The sequence below is a fragment of the Varanus komodoensis genome, unplaced genomic scaffold (assembly GCF_004798865.1).
Source record: "Varanus komodoensis strain SLA01 unplaced genomic scaffold, ASM479886v1 scaffold2, whole genome shotgun sequence".
Lineage (NCBI taxonomy): Eukaryota > Metazoa > Chordata > Lepidosauria > Squamata > Varanidae > Varanus > Varanus komodoensis.
The window spans coordinates 20,019,617-20,036,286 of NW_025335568.1; the positions used below are offsets into that span (position 1 = coordinate 20,019,617).

At 40.6% G+C, this 16,670-nt stretch overlaps 1 protein-coding gene across 1 annotated transcript in view; it reads left to right on the forward strand.

Moving 5' to 3' along the window:
* BANK1 (B cell scaffold protein with ankyrin repeats 1) overlaps positions 1 to 12,547 on the forward strand; it is a 153,669-nt gene extending 141,122 nt beyond the window's left edge. The window contains exons 11-17 of the mRNA XM_044429665.1: positions 807 to 875; positions 3,844 to 4,022; positions 6,237 to 6,300; positions 6,868 to 6,897; positions 7,641 to 7,711; positions 8,652 to 8,707; positions 12,063 to 12,547. Of these exons, the coding sequence (XP_044285600.1) occupies positions 807 to 875; positions 3,844 to 4,022; positions 6,237 to 6,300; positions 6,868 to 6,897; positions 7,641 to 7,711; positions 8,652 to 8,663 (425 nt within the window). The 3' untranslated portion in view covers positions 8,664 to 8,707; positions 12,063 to 12,547. The remainder of the gene's footprint in view (positions 1 to 806; positions 876 to 3,843; positions 4,023 to 6,236; positions 6,301 to 6,867; positions 6,898 to 7,640; positions 7,712 to 8,651; positions 8,708 to 12,062) is intronic.
* The last annotated feature ends 4,123 nt before the right edge of the window (positions 12,548 to 16,670 follow it).

Sequence of the window (16,670 nt, forward strand, 5' to 3'; positions counted from 1 at the left end):
AGATATATCATGAACAGAAATTCATCTTTAATTCTGGATCTCTAATGTCGTTTATAGCAATGTTGTCTAATTCTCTTTTCCTGATCTTTTCTGCTGCCAAAACAAACAATACTACTTTATGTGTGATATACCTATTAATATCACTTAAAAGAAAAAGAATTGTTTTTGCAAAGGCATTCCTGTAACCATATGATTTTTTTTATTTATATCCTACCATTGTGCCAAAAATTGTAGCTCAAGGCTGTATCAATAAAATGTATATTAAACTGTAGGGTGCTGTTTTCTGGAGAGGGGGCAGCTTTTATTCTAACTGTGCCTTGCTTTTTCCACCTAGATGTATTACCAGCATCAGTCCATTTGTGAATTGCCAAAAAAGGCAGCTATGCACCACCAAACAGAGGAAAGTTCGTTGAATAAAATTTACATATGCTAATTTATAGCTATAGATCCAAATTTAGGAATCATTATTATAGTTTCACTAGAAATAAGGTACATCTCACCATAGAGTGGGAGACTGTGGCCAGCTGCCTGGGTGCTCTTGATGGATAACTTCTTGTTCAGCTCTTTCTTCTGATGGTTCTTTATCTTTGCACCAGACCTGGACTGGACAGCCCTTTGAATGAGGGCACCCTCAGAATGACTGCAGGCAATGGTATTTAAAAGCATATTCATTTGCAGAGATGTTTCCCCTTGCACTCTGTTTTCAAGGGCCTCACTTGCTCTTGCACTGACATTCTGAAAGATAATCACCTTTCTTGTTATTCTGCTGGTATTGCAGTCTTCCTAATTTGCCTTTCTCCCCCTAGTTTTTCAGCAAAAAGTGACCAGAAATAAGGCTGGTGATGAGAAGTTACTGTATGCTGTCAGAAAACCAGGTATGGAACTCACCAGTTCTGTGGCTTTTACTGTATTTTGTTTCAGGTTCTGAATAAGTATCTACTAGCCATACACAGGCTTATTTCTCATCTTAAACCTCCTTGCATATAAATCATTAAGATCTCTGCAAAAATGCAATTTGAAAAATGATACCTTAGGCAGTTTTACTTATCATTTCCAGTCTAACATGCCACATGATTTTACTGACCATTAAATTTAGCTGTTTCCACTGCCCTTCCATCAATAGACAAAGGCCACTTTTCTCAAGAGGCCTCTGGCATGCAAGCTAGCCAGATACCAAAGGGAAGCCCATAAATACTGCATGGAGCACCGTTCTGCCCTTATTTCTCAGCAACTGGTATACAAACAGACCTGGGACCTTAGACTATTAGAGTGGCAGAACAGTAAGGGAGCACAATTGGAGGGTTCCCTTTATCTTTAGGGTGGGAAGTGTAGTCCTCGTTGATATGGAAGCAGAGTATCTTTATATGCCCTGAAAAAAAGTGTTATGCTTGGGAGATCCAGGTTCTAGTGCCCATCTGGCCATGAAGCTCACTGGGGAATTCGAGGCCATTCACTAACTCTCAGCCTAACCTACCTCACAGGGTTCTTTTTATGAGGATAAAATGGAGAGGAGGAGAAACCTGTAAACTGCTATGCGTTCCTGGCAAAAGGAAGAAGGGTCAGGTATATATGTAATGTAACGATAATAATAGAAACAGACACGAAAATAAGTTCAACAGATGAAATTATCTGCAGGAACAACAATTAGTTGTTTAAAAACAACGACAGAAAAACAACAGTTGGTGAAAAATGAGCAAAACTGCCCATTGAATAACATGAGGTGAGTTTTTCTCTTCCCCAGAAAAGGGGCATACCAGTCCACTTATATATCAATTCAGTATTGTCAACTCTGACTGGCAGCAGCTCTCCAGGTTTTCTCTAACCTGAGAATTTCTACATGCAAAGTATGTGTGCTACACTTAGCCATGGCTCCTTCCCCAGTTGTGCCTCAGACATTGCTGGGTCACGAAGTAAAGCCTAGCCAGTGGACCTTAGAGAGCATGCCAACTGATAAGGGTGGAAGCAATCCCTTGGATATCTGGAACCAAAACCATTTAAATTTACAACAGTGCAAAAGTCATACTCATGCACAATTTGCTATAACCATCTCCCATGTTTAAAATGTATTTAGTATATTTATCCTGTCCAAGGAAATAACCCAAAGAGCTTACTTGATGCTTCTCCTTCCCATTTTAACTTCACAAGGACTATGCAAGTCCCCCATCAGGCTTCATGGCTGAATTGGAACCTGCACACGGATCCCCTGAGTCCCAGCCCAAGACTCTAACCATGACATCACAGCCGCTCGCCTTGCAACATGCATGTCTAAGAGTCATGCAGCATCTTGCCTGCAGAGCTTCTGTGATTTGGCACTTGGGTTTGAATATGCTGAATGTACAGAAAGAATCCAGCACAGCTCAGTGCTCATCTTTTGGGAAAGCACAATTTGCATACTGTTCTGTTGCTGCGAGATGCTATCTCAGCAATGCTGCACTTCCTGTCCTGAGTTTGTGAACCAAGTGCCTGGCCCTCGTATCATGTGCCAATACTCCCCCTCTTAAGTTTCATAATTAGTTAATGGCATTCTGCTATCTCACAGTGGAAACACCAATGACAACTGAATTTAATGGAAAGTGAATTAATCAGACAAATGGCCGTGAATCTGAATGCTTTGTACACCAAGATACTAAGCACCCCCAACCCCATGGAAGCTAGATATTGGCTTCTTGCAATTCTGTGTGGGCAGCACTCATCTCATTTATCAACAAAGAATTTAATCCAGGAGCTTAAAGCTTATTCATATTGCCAGATTCTCCACCAGGCTTAGCAGAAAAGGCAGGGCCCTGAGAAAGGTGCACCTGTTTTTGACCTCTGTTTAGGGTAGCAGTGGAGTTGCAACACAACATATAAAGGGTGTCTGTAGTGTAAGTTGCTTAAAGATCTGTTGGCAGGTGCTTCTGAGAAGGCAGGGTGAAGCCCCGGGTCCCATAAACATCAGCCATATCACTGAAATCTTTACCATTTGGACCTACATACTATGCTTTGCATTTTAAATGTAGTTCACCTTACTCAATATGGTGTCCCCCAGAGGTGTTGGACTACCAGGGCTATACTCTCTGGGGATGATGGAAATCACAGTTAAACGTATTTGGAAGATACCAGGTTGAGATCAGAACTAACAGACGGTACTGATTCAAAGGAAGTCAGTAAAAGTTGCCTGAGGGCATAAAAAGCAAGTCTGTTAAGGAAAGATTGAAGGGACTGCCTATGTCTCTCCTGCAAGAGAGGGGATGGATGTGATAGTGCTGTTTAAATACCTGAAACCCTCCACAGAGGGCTTGATCTCCCTTGCCCAAGGGCACATCTAGACCTAATGGGCTTAAATACAGAGAGTGGATTTGGGTTGAACTTTAGGAGGAATCTCTTGACTCTCTGAGCCATTTGACAGTGGAAACAATTATCTAGAAAGAATTAATGCTCTATCTCTCTCTCATTGATCACCTCCAAGGAGAAGCATACATGAGCCCTTCAAATCCTATGATTTATTTTGCTTTTATCACACCTTTTCTCCCAGGAACTCCGAGCCATACCTGGCTTCTCCGTCCCAATCTCATCCTCCCCATGCTGTGAATTAGAGTAGCAGCCGGCCCAAATTCTCCTTTTAGGCTCTGCAGCCAAGTGGGAATTTTGCTGTGTGTCATTCTGGCCCTAATCTAGACTGCTAATCAGTCAGTCCATAAGCCACAGCACTGGGATAAAAGGAATAGAAGAAAGTGTGTCCACTAATTCCTTGTGTGGGGTTCCATCTTCTCTACTTTCAGAATCACTCTTTCTATTGATATGAATGCAGACCTGAGCATGATTTTGCCTTATATTCTAGTTGTTTGCATGTGCTTTTTACAGACAGACCTTATGATGACAGGATCACATATAGTACTGTCAAGCCAAGCATCCCTCTGGGGCAGGAAGAACTGATTCTATTGCAGGAGCAGGTGAAGAGGGGGACAATTTCTATGGATGAAGCAGTGGAGAAATTCAAGCAATGGCAGGTTCATAAAAAGGGATTAGAAGCCACCCAGCAGGTAAAATTCCTATAGATGTGGTGGCTGTTTATAAGTGCACCATTATTTCCAACAAGCTACGGCCAAGGCTTGGGTGGGGTTCACTTTTTTCTCATCCTGGGCTGGCTATGTAAACACATCAGACTATTTTCCTTTATTGTGCATTTTGCCAAAATGAGACGAAATCTATGCATCAATTATACATAAACTTTTACAATGGCTGGCCATGTATGCATGTGTATGTATTATACATCTGCTTTTGCTAGTGGTGTTTCTATGTCATTCATTCTAATGTTGAGAGCACCACAATATTTCTTTTATCTTTCCATTATTGTAAGCTGTCAAAGGGGCACAGGTCATGCTTTAACTTCCAAGGATCAAGTGGATAATTTAAGAAAATGTGTACATCAAAAATATTAGAGAGTGTGACAATACAGAGATGATCCTCATTATGACCCAATGACACCGGGGGGGGGGGGGCATTGCTGGGCATTACCTGAACATAAGATTAAAAGAAACAGTAACAATATTACACCTCCAGCAATTAGATGACTTAAACAGGACTTAATTAATGAGATGTTGTGGCATCCAAAAAAAGTGTAAGAAACATTTTTTGATCATTAAGTGGCAACCTGAGGTTTCCTGAAACTTCAGTTATAGATGCTAAAGTGACAATTCACTGCCTAGATTGAATAGGACATTCTGATTCCCTATTTCTTTCCTGCTTTAGACCCTGTGCATCATATTTATTCACCAATAATACCTATCTATTGATCACACAAGTGTTTCAGGCCACTTTGTTTATGTATCTTCCCCAAGATCATATTCTGAATGGTAGAAGACTGCTGGTATCTCAGGTGCAGATCTCTCTCTCACCTGAGACTTGATCCTTTAATTGGAGGTGCCCATGTCTGAACTGAGCTCAACTATTCATGGAACCCAGCTACTCCTCTAAGCCCTAGGGAAAGTTCTACATGTTAGGATTTCTGGACCATGCATGTAGTCCTAATATGCATGTCCTCTCCTCTCCATTTTTATCAGTTAAAGATAATCCACTCTCTTGTTTCAGTCAAACAAAAATGCCACCTGCAAAAGGTGGTTGCATTTTTTTCTGTTTCAAAGCCAGTTCTCTTTTCAAAGTCAAATGTGAGTGGTACTATAATGTCATAACACTGAAAGGGAAAACAGTCAATTTTTTTTACCTATGGCTCAGGTGTATGGAATAAAAGTCTGATTTCTTCTTAAATATGAAATCCTTTAGAAGTCCCTCCCCCAAGTCCTCATTCAGCCCATCCAACCATTCCAAATTAAATTAGAGCTCTTCAGTGTTAAGTAGCATCTTCAGTCTTCAGTTAGAAAAATTATTCAACATTTCAGGGCCAAATTTCTGTGCACCCCCTTCCCAACCCCAACTATGAACGAAAGTCACGATGAGTATCAACGTGGAAATTGGAGCACCTCAGTGGTATGGCTAATTGCACATTCCTTATGAACAGTGCTTGAACAGTGGAAAATACACCAATAATTGTTTTTTTAATCATTAAAAAGAAATAAGATACAAATAAAAATAGAAATAAAACAATCACTCATGCATATGAAAATATACAAATAGTTGTTATTGCTGCTGCTGTTATTATTACTACTGCTGCTGTTATTCAGGATCTGCCAGCAGTGCTTCATAGACATGAAAATATCAGCCCCTGGTCAAGTCCTGTTCACACAAACCAGGTCTTTAAATTAATACATTCATAAGAGTCTAGACTCTCCATGATTTTCCCATTAATCCAGTGTCCTTCATTTTTCATGGGTGGACTTCATCATCTAATATGTAAGGATCGTGCCCTGGTTTCTGCAAGGCAGCTACAGTGATTAAGAGCCACAAATAAAAGTGGCAGAAAGGGTTCTTCCTACCAGCCCATTGTGGTTATAAAATACCTTCTTCTGATTAAAACAGTGAGGATCAAGTCAGCTCTCCATACAGCTGATAATAATTGCCAGCAGCCTTGGGAAGTGGGTGGCAGCACTGGTGATGTTTCATGTGTGATTAGAGATACAAGGGTTGTCCTCAGAAAAAGTTTCTCCCCATGCCTTTTAAACATGATTTTCTTTGCTAAGAAGGTTAAGTGTGCAGAATACTAAAAAACTCTTCTCCTCCAGTGACTCATTTATAATTTTTAACAATCAACTGCAGCCATTGATTTTTGTTCTCGTTTGTGTGTTTGTTTCTTACTTAAGGAAAAAATACGCCAGTTCAGAGACTCTATTATCAGGAAAAGGCCGGAGGAGGAAAGCCTGTATGGTAAATTACATTTAACTAGTATTTCAGTAGGTTGATGAAGGGAAGTGTAGCATTACAAAAAGTAAGCTTGGTGACACCTGTGGAAAGTCTTCTGTAGATTTTCAGTGCTGAAGCAAATTTTTATGGTGCCCTACAGAAAGCAGAGTGCTGTGCATAGTCTGCTCTGCAGGACAACTGGGGAGAGGGGTTGGCTTCAGCTACTGCAAAGTGCTCATCTGCCTGTATTCCTCTCCTTCACCTACCAAAGGACTTGTGGAAAGATGACGAAAGACTGAGCTCTGCATCTTTTTATTACAAATGCGATATTCTGCAACAGGTGTCCTTGGAAGCCACTCAGCTACCACCACTGAAACAGACACCTAAAATACCTAGAGCACTGCGACAATTCAGTGGAACATTCGCATTAATAAATCCAAAATAAAGAGGCCTGACTTTGCAATCTTGATATACCTATTATGAATACAAGGAGCAATTGGCAAATCAAAAAAGGGTCAGACAAATAAATAAATAAATAAAACTTATGTCCAAACATCACGACCATAGGTTGACTTTTATTTTTCTTTACAGACAAGATCACTATTATTCACCATCCAAATGGTAAGCCATATTTCAGATCAATTTCATAAATTAGAGATACATTACACACAATCTCACTCTCCACCCCTAGTAATTTTTCTGAAAGTAACAAGACAGAAATATGATTCCATTAGTTATTTTATCACTGATTCATTTATTTTTGAGCTTGGCCCCTCCCAACCACCCCATTTTTCTTGAGTGTGGGTTGGGTTGGGTTTCATGAAAGGGGCCACCAAAGACTGCTGATCAATCTGGAGAGTGGTACAAAAATTTTCGGGAAAGGGAGCCTATGAGAGAAGATGTCAGGAAGAACTTTTTCTTTTCTTTTTAAAAGCATTTGTTTCCCCTGCACTGCCAATGGCAACAAGTGTATTCCTGCGTGCCATAGCTGAGAAAAAAGATGGCAAACCTCATGGGAACAGCTGATGCAGTAGCTATTGAGTAAATCAAACAAGCTCTTAAAAAGAATTCTTGCATGTCTTCTAGAAGTTGAGGAAAAGCAGTATGGGAAGTGATCCATGGAAGGAAGGATCCATCGGCTAAGTTGCCATAACCCTAGAACAGAACTTCAGATTTCAGGATCCCCATAAAGCAGCCTCTTTGGACAATCTCAGTGCATGAACAAAGACAGATGTGATTATGCATTCTTTCAGGTTAACTGAACTCAGAGAGTGCAAGTCTTGTACTGTGCATTTTAAAACAAGATCTCAGTAGCAAACAACTAAGAATGGGTAAGATTCAAAAGCAGATGTGTTTTTTTACAGTTTCTATGAAAAGAGGAAAAAATCATCTTAATTCTGAAGGCGTTCTATATGCCCATCCTTTTACGAAACAGGTATGCATAAATATTTCCAAAATGCTTCCAGTTTTTTTCTTTCAAAATGTTTCATTTTGAAAATACTGGTTTTGAAACATTGGCCTTAGATGATAGTGGATGATATAATAACTGTTGTTTTGTTAATTGTTTAATAAGCAATAGTAAGTATGCCATTGACTTCTGAAAATATGATCCTGATGCCAGATGCATTTGAACATTTCAAATCTTTCTGGATACTTTTTCTGAAGCTTCAGCAGATTTACTTCCTTTATATTCATCTATTAATATAAAAACTATAAAAATAAAGATTTTGGATACCACTACCCTAGACATTAGCTGTAGCCCTAATAGATTTGGCCTGCATGATCACAATATTGCTAATAAATTGTGTAGGGGCAAGTTGTTCAGGAAATATTTAATGTTTCTGAAGCAACTGTCTCAAGTTCAGTGAAGCAATGTAATTTGCAGTCTTCCAGCCATTTTGGTGTCAAGCCTTTAGAAGAGAGTAGAAAAGAAAATACTCTCTCCTTCAAGCTTCCCATGCAGTCGACTGCCATGGACATATAACCCTTGCCTAATGGGCAATGGATCACCTGCAGAGAGTTTTTGAAGGCAGTCTTTGGGCTGCAGTTTGCTCAGCCCTGCTCTAACTCATGGCAGCTGCACAGAGCTCAAGTTTTGCAGTAAATTGCACTTTTGATCAGATTTTGCCACTGCCCCTGAAATTTGCCCAGCACTTTTGTGTCACTTTCATGGCTACACTCCCCACATGGAAGGCTCTTTCCAGATTGAAGGGTGATACTGCTCCCCTTGCTAGCAACCTAGCCAGACTAATTCCAGACCAGGTTCTACTTTTCAAGGCAGCCCCACATAAAGAGCACTGCAGTAATAAGTCGCTGGGGCATGCATACCTTGCCGCATCCTGAACAGCATTTATAAAGAGCACGTGTCATTTCAGGCTCTACTTTGAAACCCTCCAGAAAAAGAGTGTGTGTCTGCAGATAACAAGCAGTGGTAAGAGCATATTTGCAGTATTTTTTTGCCAGTGGAAATTGTGTTACTTCTTATTCTAGGTTTATACATTTTACGTAATGTTTCTTAAATATTTGAAATGTTTAGTGCAATACTGCTCACATTTTTAGGATGATGATGATGATGATGGGCAGCTTATTTTATATTGTATTTTTGTATTTTTTAATCTAATGTTTATTTTTTTTAATTTAAGATTATAATTATTTTAATTTATTGTTGTAAGCCGCCCCGAGGCTTCGGCGAATAGGGCGGCATAAAAATGTTTTAATAAATAAATAAATGATGATGATAGGGCAGTTGAATTCATATTCAGTACATTTCTTTATTTTGACTTCCTGGTCTGTAAGCAGCTTTAAAATCTGTGGCAAGGAAGGAATATCAGTTTATCCAGGTCACAGTCCTATGGTCCCTGGAACGTTCTTCCAGAAGCCATAACATATAACCGATTTCCATCTCTGCCCATGGAGGCAGTGGTTCATGGGTGAAGAAGGTCTGCCTTCATAAGCCATCCCATTTCTGGCACAAAAACTTCTGTTGCACTTAGAGCTCCAATGGTAAAAATGGTGCCTGCCATGGATAGGTCAGAGAAGGCTTTCAGTCTGCCAGATGCAAAACCCTTCCAACCCAGTTAGCCTGGAATCCTCATAGTGCAGGGTGGAAAACACACTAGCTCTGTACTTGAAGTGCAATTCTGCTTTGTAGCTTGCAGTTCTGGCGCTAAGGTGCTTCAGGTGCAGCCCTACATCCTGCACCTTCAGTACTTGTAAGCCTCCAAACTCAGACGCTTCCATGCATCCTGTGCATTGAATGAAATGCAGTGACCATTTGGTTGTCTAGAAAACGTTCTGGGGAGGGAGAAGGAAGGAGGCTGGGACACCAGTAGGAATCAGCATACGTCTAGCCTCCCTCATCATCCCAGGTGATGTCTGCAGGCCATAGGATTGCATCCTTAGTGTATGTAAGGCAATTCCACTGTTTCTAAAATGTTAGGCACGCACACACAAGTGTTACACTGCCTTAAGCTGGGCGCCCATTCAAAATAAGTGGGGTATTGGGAGGAGGGGGGCTGAGGCATCCAATGAGGGGGAGAGAAAGGGGAAGGAACAAGTTTGTTACCAGGTATTGATATATGAAGGTTTATATTTTGCTTGCAAACTGTGTAAGTATGCCCCACTTGAAGCTCTATACATCAGCACAACCCCACCTAAAATATCAAGAAATAGTTAAACAGAGGCGTATGTTTATCTCTTTTCTGATTCTCAGTTTGATTTGCCCATATATTTTGTTCAAATTGCTTCTGTAGACTGAAAGAGCCTATGGAAGAAAGCTGGACAAATAAGAAGAGCTGCTCAAAGTTGGGAAATTTGCACATATCTATTGTTCAGTAACTGCTTGATTTGCACAAGTTTCCCATTCACACAGAAAGAATAGCGATCAGGAATGTTCACAGAATGCAGGCATAATATGAGTGGCGAGATGGTGTTCAAAGGATCCTGGTGACATGGAAAATGGCTCCTTTGCCTCTCCCTGCCCACATGGCTACGTCTTGCCTGCCATGTGGATGGAAGATAATGCAATGCTCACGCCAAAAATAAGACTAAAACTGCTGGACTCCCTAAAGTATGTATAGTCTACTGCATTTCCCTTTGTAGCTTGCTACAGAAGAGCAATGGCTGGTGGCACTAAGAGCTCTCAATATCACACGACCCTAAGGATTGGTTTCAAAAGCATATATATCATAAAAGGGCCATTATGCTTAAGCTGAGAAGCATCAGCCACTTGTAATAATAATTATTATATTACATGCATTATTATTACATTACATAATAATCTAATGTTCATTTAATGAGCATCTTTCACAGAGAACTTCCTCCCTGATACATAGGACTTCCATTCAACTCCCCGGGCTTTCAGGGAGAAAATTTTCTAGCCCTACTTGAAGAGGCTGGGTCAAACCTGGGAGCTTCTACGTGTAAAACACTGGGGCTCCAGCTGCTTTCTTGCAGGTGTGGAGGATATGTTTATATTTTCTCATAGTATAATTTCCTCCTCTCTTCCCAGGCTGAGCACATGCCAAGCACAATTCTACCAGTTTAGCAGTGGCGTACATCCACTCTTTCTACCATTGCTCTATCACTTTCCACTGACACTGTCCCATGTGAACTGTGGTGCATTTATTCCGTGAACACTATAACACTTGGAAGTGCTTCTCTTTTGAAGTTTCCTTGGAAGTGGTTTTTATTTTGTATAATCACATGCTATATTGTGAAATACCATGCATGAGGCAGCACACTATAAGCATATCCCATTCCAAAAAAGTGACCTGCATGACTCAACAAATCTTGTTTATTGCTTCGAGACAATAATTGTCGGTGTGCAAGTGCCTGCATGTGTGTGTATCTGTGCATGCACATCTTTTAGTTTATTTCTGTTTTCAGCTCAAGAAGTGGTTCGTTGGCGTTATCCTCTAGGTATGAATATGTTTGTGCAAAATGAAAGAAACATTAATTAACTATCAGATCAGTACAGGATTCATTAACTGTCACTTATACACTGAGCCTTCTTCATCTAAGCTACCAGTATTTTCAGCTAGGGCAGAACTTGCCAATGGTTTTATTAATGAGTATGACCTTGCTAGTTGGGGCATCTCATTATTCCCTTCTGGACGAATGTTACCTGCTTGTTAAATTAACTTGTTCATACCTCTTCTTCCCTACCACTGTATATTGTGCTAACAGGATGTTATTTTAATCATTATTCCTATTATTCCACCCTTATTTCTTGTCTATGTTCATTGGAAAATCATGTAAATACCCAAGGGATATGATTGATTAGACTTGATGGTGTTTGGTAAAATTGCTCATGTACTCTTTTAGAAGTTGTCTGCTATGTTCATTGCAGCTATCCTTTTTCAGTACAAATTTTGGGCTGCTTGTTTCAGCCACCTTCCATCAGCCACCTTCCAAGGCCATCTTCCCTTCTTGCTTTTCACCCAGAGCCTCCAGGTAGAATTAGTTCACTCGTTTGGGAACCTTGGCCAATCAGGGTTTGCAAACAGCGGAAGAGGGATACATATGTGGAATGTTTTCCATGCTCAGCCCAAAAATATGGCTCTGGAGGGGCCGTACTCAAAGAGAAGCATCCCATCCAGGACTGGTGGACATGGGTCTCTCCATGTGAAAAGCCCTTTTGTCTTGAATTCACATAGTCATGCCCTCGGATCTAAAAATCTCCTGGGATCAGTATCTTTGCTGTTCGACAATGTTTGATTGTATATCCATTTTTTGCCCTGCTTAAAGTTTGGCTAGTAATACATCTTCTCCATTATTCCCTGCAGAGCATTTTTTGTACTTCTTGTATGTGTTTTCCTGCATGCCACACCACCCACCAATCAGTCCTCATCACATGGGAGGATTCCAGTTTCCTCAAGCTCTGTTGGACCATGCTGAGCCGTGAAGACTACACAAGCAAACATCCTAGGCAACAGGGCCTCCTTTTCAAAAGCCTCCCTCATCTTTGTTCTGGTGAACTTTGAAAACAAGTCACCAGGCCAAGGCAAACAAGCAGTGCAGTTACTGTTCAAATATTCTTTGATGATTGTTCATAAGCTGTGAACTGTTCAGGTTGAGCTAATTATAATGATTATAAGGTAGATGTATATTGCATAAGACTGCTTTTGACCCAGTCATATTCTACCAGCTTTCTCTGTGCATCAAAGTGATATTACTGGCACCTGTCTAGCCATTCAACCATGTGACACTGCAATATCTTTTAAAGAAAAATAAGATTTATGTGAATAAAAATTAGCAGTCCTGAAAATGGCCAGAAGAGTTTGCTATCTTTCTTATTATTTTATGTAACATTTTCATTGATTACATAGACATGCAAATATGAAGCTACTCTGGTTTTATGACAGAGAGGGCCTCAGCTATTGGGCAGTATGAAAATTAATTAAATAAATAAATCAACAAATAAATAGGGTATAAGTATGTCAAGTAAGAAAGTAAATAATAAACCTAACTACAGATCATTCATTGTTTATAGATCCAAGGGGGAGTGATTAGCATATTTTGGGGAAACTGTAGGTGTTGGAAAAAATGCATGTTAAATTTTTTAAGCAAAATTGTGCCCAAAGCCCACTATACAGGACAATTCAAATGACACAGTTGTATGTTTGCATGCAGACCAGGTGAAGGAAAAGGGACTACACTGAGGTGGTTAAACTTTCATCTGCCAGCCTCCTCCCCAGTCTCTCTCTCCTCTACCTCTTCAAATTGTCCTCTTCCCAAGCTCCCCTACTTAAGCAATGCTTAAGGATGCTTCGAAACTGCAGAAAGGTTAGTAGCCCAGAAAGATCCCTATAGGTATGGACCAAGTCATCGGTCCGGATTACCTCTTCAGAGGTCTCCCTTCTCAGGTGGAAAACAGCCCAGCACCAAGCAGCCTCTTACCTGAAGAGGACATAAAAGGGATCTTGAAGGTACAATGCTGGCCCCAAACCTTCATAGTTATCCCCACTCATGTGGGAGACTTTCCCACTCAGAGCATACTCCCTACCTGAGAAGGATCTTTCAGTTTTCTCCTCCCACACACACACATGCACTATTTTGTTTATTCTAATTGCAATTTGTGCTATGTTACAGGAATGTCTCCCATTCACCAAGAAAATTATTATGTTCTAATTTTAGCTATTTCTCCCTCCAAAGAACCATCCAACTGTATCTTTGTACACTGCATTTGCATGTAAATCAGCACTAATTATCTGTACCTATTAGCATGATTACAAAATACAATGTTTACATACCATATTTGGTTTTCTGTGTTTAATACGATTGCCAGGATAAATTATAAACAAAGTGATACATTCTACAGTTGCAAGTCCAATTCTATGACTATAGACTCAGAAGTTGTACCGTGCTTAGTGCAACTTGCTGCAAGATATGGATCCATAAGATTTCAACCCTGGTTACATATATGGGTCATCAGAAAACCCAATGAAAGGGAAAAGTTAAATTAAAGCAAAATGTAACTCTACTAAAGCACCTAATTTGCATGTATTATACATTGACCTTGTGAATTCACAATGACTGAATGTTTACACAGCACAATTACACTGGCAATTCAGTATAAGCAAGTGTAGAGTAATGCAAGTTGTGGCAAAAGATCACAACTTCAAGTGTACACTGATGGGACCTGAACCTGCAGGGACTGAGCAAGAACCTTGAGCTAATGGTGGACAGCTTGATCAACTTGCTGGCCCAGTGTTCAGCTGCTGTAAAAATGACCAGTTAGGTGTAATTAGGCATGGAAGAAAAAACAGAACTGCCAAAATTTTACTTCCCTTGTACAAAACCTTAGTGTGACCACAGTTGGAATATTGTCTTCAGTTCTGGTTGGCCTACCTGAAAAAGGACATTAATGAGTTGGAAAAAGCAGAGAGCAGGGCAAAAAAATGGTCACGGGGATGGAGCAGTTCCTCTATAAAGAGTAGTTATAACACCTGGGTCTGTTCAGCTTAGAAAAAGGTAAGTAATGAGAAACAGGATAAAGGTGTTTAAAACAAGGTACAATATAGAGAAAGCAGAGGGCCATTTTTCTTGCCGCTCCATGACAGTGGAACCCACGAAGCTGATTGGTGGGAGGTTTAGAACAGATCAAAGGAAGTGTTTCTTCATACAACATGAACTATGGAATTCACTGTCACAGGAAGTGGTGATGGCCACCAATCGGGATAGCTTTAAAAAGGGATTGGACAGACTCATGAGGGAGGAGGCTATCTATGGCTACTAGCCTGGCTGGCTATGTGCTGCCTCCTTCACCAGAGGTGGCCTGCCTGCAGGCACCAGTCGCTGAGCTGCTTGGGTGGGAGGTCGTCTTGGTCTGATCCATCACAGCTTTTCTTATGGTCCAGAAGCTGCAGCTAGTTCCCACGGGGACACCCAGCTATGCTCACATAAAAACTGTGCTAAAAGAACTGCACTGGCTGTTTGCGAGTTACCAAACCTTGTCTGAGGTTATGCTGCTGTTATATAAAAAGCCCCAAACAACTTGGAACCAGGATTCCCAGCAGACTGCCTTCTCTTATACACACCCAGGCAGCATTTATGATCGTCAGAGGAGGACTTGAAGGTCATCCCAAAATTAACAGAATGTCATCATGTAATACCATGGCAGCAGGTATTCTTGGCAGTGGTACCTACCTTTTGGAAAACGTTCCCCCATGTAGTTTGGGAGGCAGACAATGCGGCATCTTTCAAATGCCTCCTGAAAGCACTCTTGTTTGCCTGGACTTTTATTGGCTTATCATTAAATGAATCATGCTGCCCCGTTTTCAACTGCTCATCTATTGCCCCGTATTTCTGTAATGGAAATTGTGTTTAATATTGTATTCGAATTGTATTTTAAATGAGATTTTAATGTATGCATGTGAACCACTGAGGGCTTTCATTATTTTTAAGCAGAAAGACATCCTGGCTAATGGGCAGTGCAGAAATTTATTAAATAATAAATAAAATAAGAAAACAAACATCCAAAATAGAGAGAAAAAGATAGATAAGTGGGGTCCCACTACAGAGAAGGCCTTTTCTCTTGCAGCTACCCAGCTTAGTTTTCTTTAACAGGGTCTCCTAAAGGATGACCTCTGGAGATATCTATTTAAATTATAGCAATTCTTTTGAAATTTGCATCTATATGCACATTTGTATATGGAAGCTTTATAAAGACCCATGTCCTCTCTTGCCTGTCTTGCCTGTCTTGCCTGTCTCGCTTGCCTGTCTCTCTTGCTTGCTTGCTTGCTTGCTTGCTTGCTTGCTTTCTTTCTTTCTTTCTTTCTTTCTTTCTTTCTTTCTTTCTTTCTTTCTTTCTTTCTTTCGAGAGACCATGCACAAGAGACCCCCCTCCCCACCAACTCAGATATTCTTAGTGTGATGAGGCTTAATCCAGGATAAGTAAGTATAGAATTGCAATGTCATTTTTTAATCTATTTTCTCAAATGTATTTTGATATGCTGATTTAGCATCTTGTAATCCACCCAGAGAACCTTTGTGTTATGGGCTGGCATAGCAGTATAGTCAAATAAATAAGTACATAAATAAATCCTAGATCTCATAAATTGACATGTAATAGCCAGGAGTGCAACCATTATGGGGAAAAAAGGCTACAAATATGGAACACTTTCCGTGTTGGTGGATTAACCTAGTGGGAGCAGTAATAGTGAACAACAGACGCTCTCTGATCAGCCGTTGAGAGCTTTTCAGTTGGGCATAGTAGGAAATATCAGCGTCTCCCATACTCCGTCACGTGTTGCTAATTGGAATTCCAGGGGAAACACGAGTTGCATGGGAGCCTTAAAGGTGGAATCTGTGGTAGACCAGGAGTGCACCATGCTAATGGGAGACTTGAATGCAACCCCCCCCCCCCCCCCGTAGGCCAATGCAGTGTATAGCTTCCTATGAGAGATTTCCCCCACCTGGTCCACTCCACATGCTTGGGACCACACTTCCCAGGGCTCATGCCTATTTGATATGTTGACTGGGGCTCAAGGAAGTTGAAGCCAAAGTACCTTGAGCCGTGCACCAGGACAGGAAAAGTTACCCTTGTGCCAAGATACATCTTTAATTACAATAGCATAGGTTGTCTCCAGACTCTGTGAAAGCAACTTTCAAATACCACATGATAGTCAATCCTGGTAGTTGAACTAAAAGAGTAATCTGCAAATGGTAAAAACTGAAAAGCAATTTTCCAACTGCATGGCTGACCGAGCTGTTCAGCACAGGAAATTTATTCACTGAATCGTCCCACCCCTGCGCCTTGCTGAGAAAAAGGCTTAAAGGAACCAAAAGTTTTTGCTGACTTCTGCCCCCAATTGTGTGTGTTTTAATTGAAACACGGTGTTTCATTAGCACAGGATGGAGCTTCTAGGTTGCTTACATGCTGTTCATAGAGA